The 358-nt window shown below is 54.7% G+C and overlaps 1 protein-coding gene across 1 annotated transcript in view; it reads left to right on the top strand.

The window, feature by feature from the left end:
• Positions 1–358, top strand: part of LOC119594637 (sodium- and chloride-dependent glycine transporter 2-like) — a gene marked incomplete in the record, with an annotated part of 4,588 nt that overhangs the window by 797 nt on the left and 3,433 nt on the right. The window contains 1 exon segment of the mRNA XM_037943687.1: positions 121–358. Coding sequence (XP_037799615.1) covers positions 121–358 — 238 coding nt within the window.

Genomic DNA, 358 nt, shown 5'->3' on the forward strand with positions numbered 1-358 from the left:
TTTCCAAAAAAGAAACCAAGGAAAACAGAAATAAAAAATATCTAATATTTGCAATGACGTTCCCATTTAGGAATGGAGTGGGACTACCTGTATAAAGATGCCTTGCACCCCCTTCCCCAGAGACGCCATCGTGATCACCATCACCAACTGCTCGACGTCCGTGTTCGCCGGCTTCGTCATCTTCAGTATTCTGGGCTTCCTGGCGACGGAGCTCGGCGTGGAGGTGCAGGACGTCGTGTCTTCGGGCTCCGGCCTGGCCTTCGTCGTGTACCCGGCCGCCGTGACGCTCATGCCCGTGTCGCCGCTGTGGTCCATCCTGTTCTTCGTCATGCTGATATCGCTTGGCTTGGGGACGCAC

The sequence above is a fragment of the Penaeus monodon genome, chromosome 34 (genome assembly GCF_015228065.2).
Source record: "Penaeus monodon isolate SGIC_2016 chromosome 34, NSTDA_Pmon_1, whole genome shotgun sequence".
Taxonomy (NCBI): domain Eukaryota; kingdom Metazoa; phylum Arthropoda; class Malacostraca; order Decapoda; family Penaeidae; genus Penaeus; species Penaeus monodon.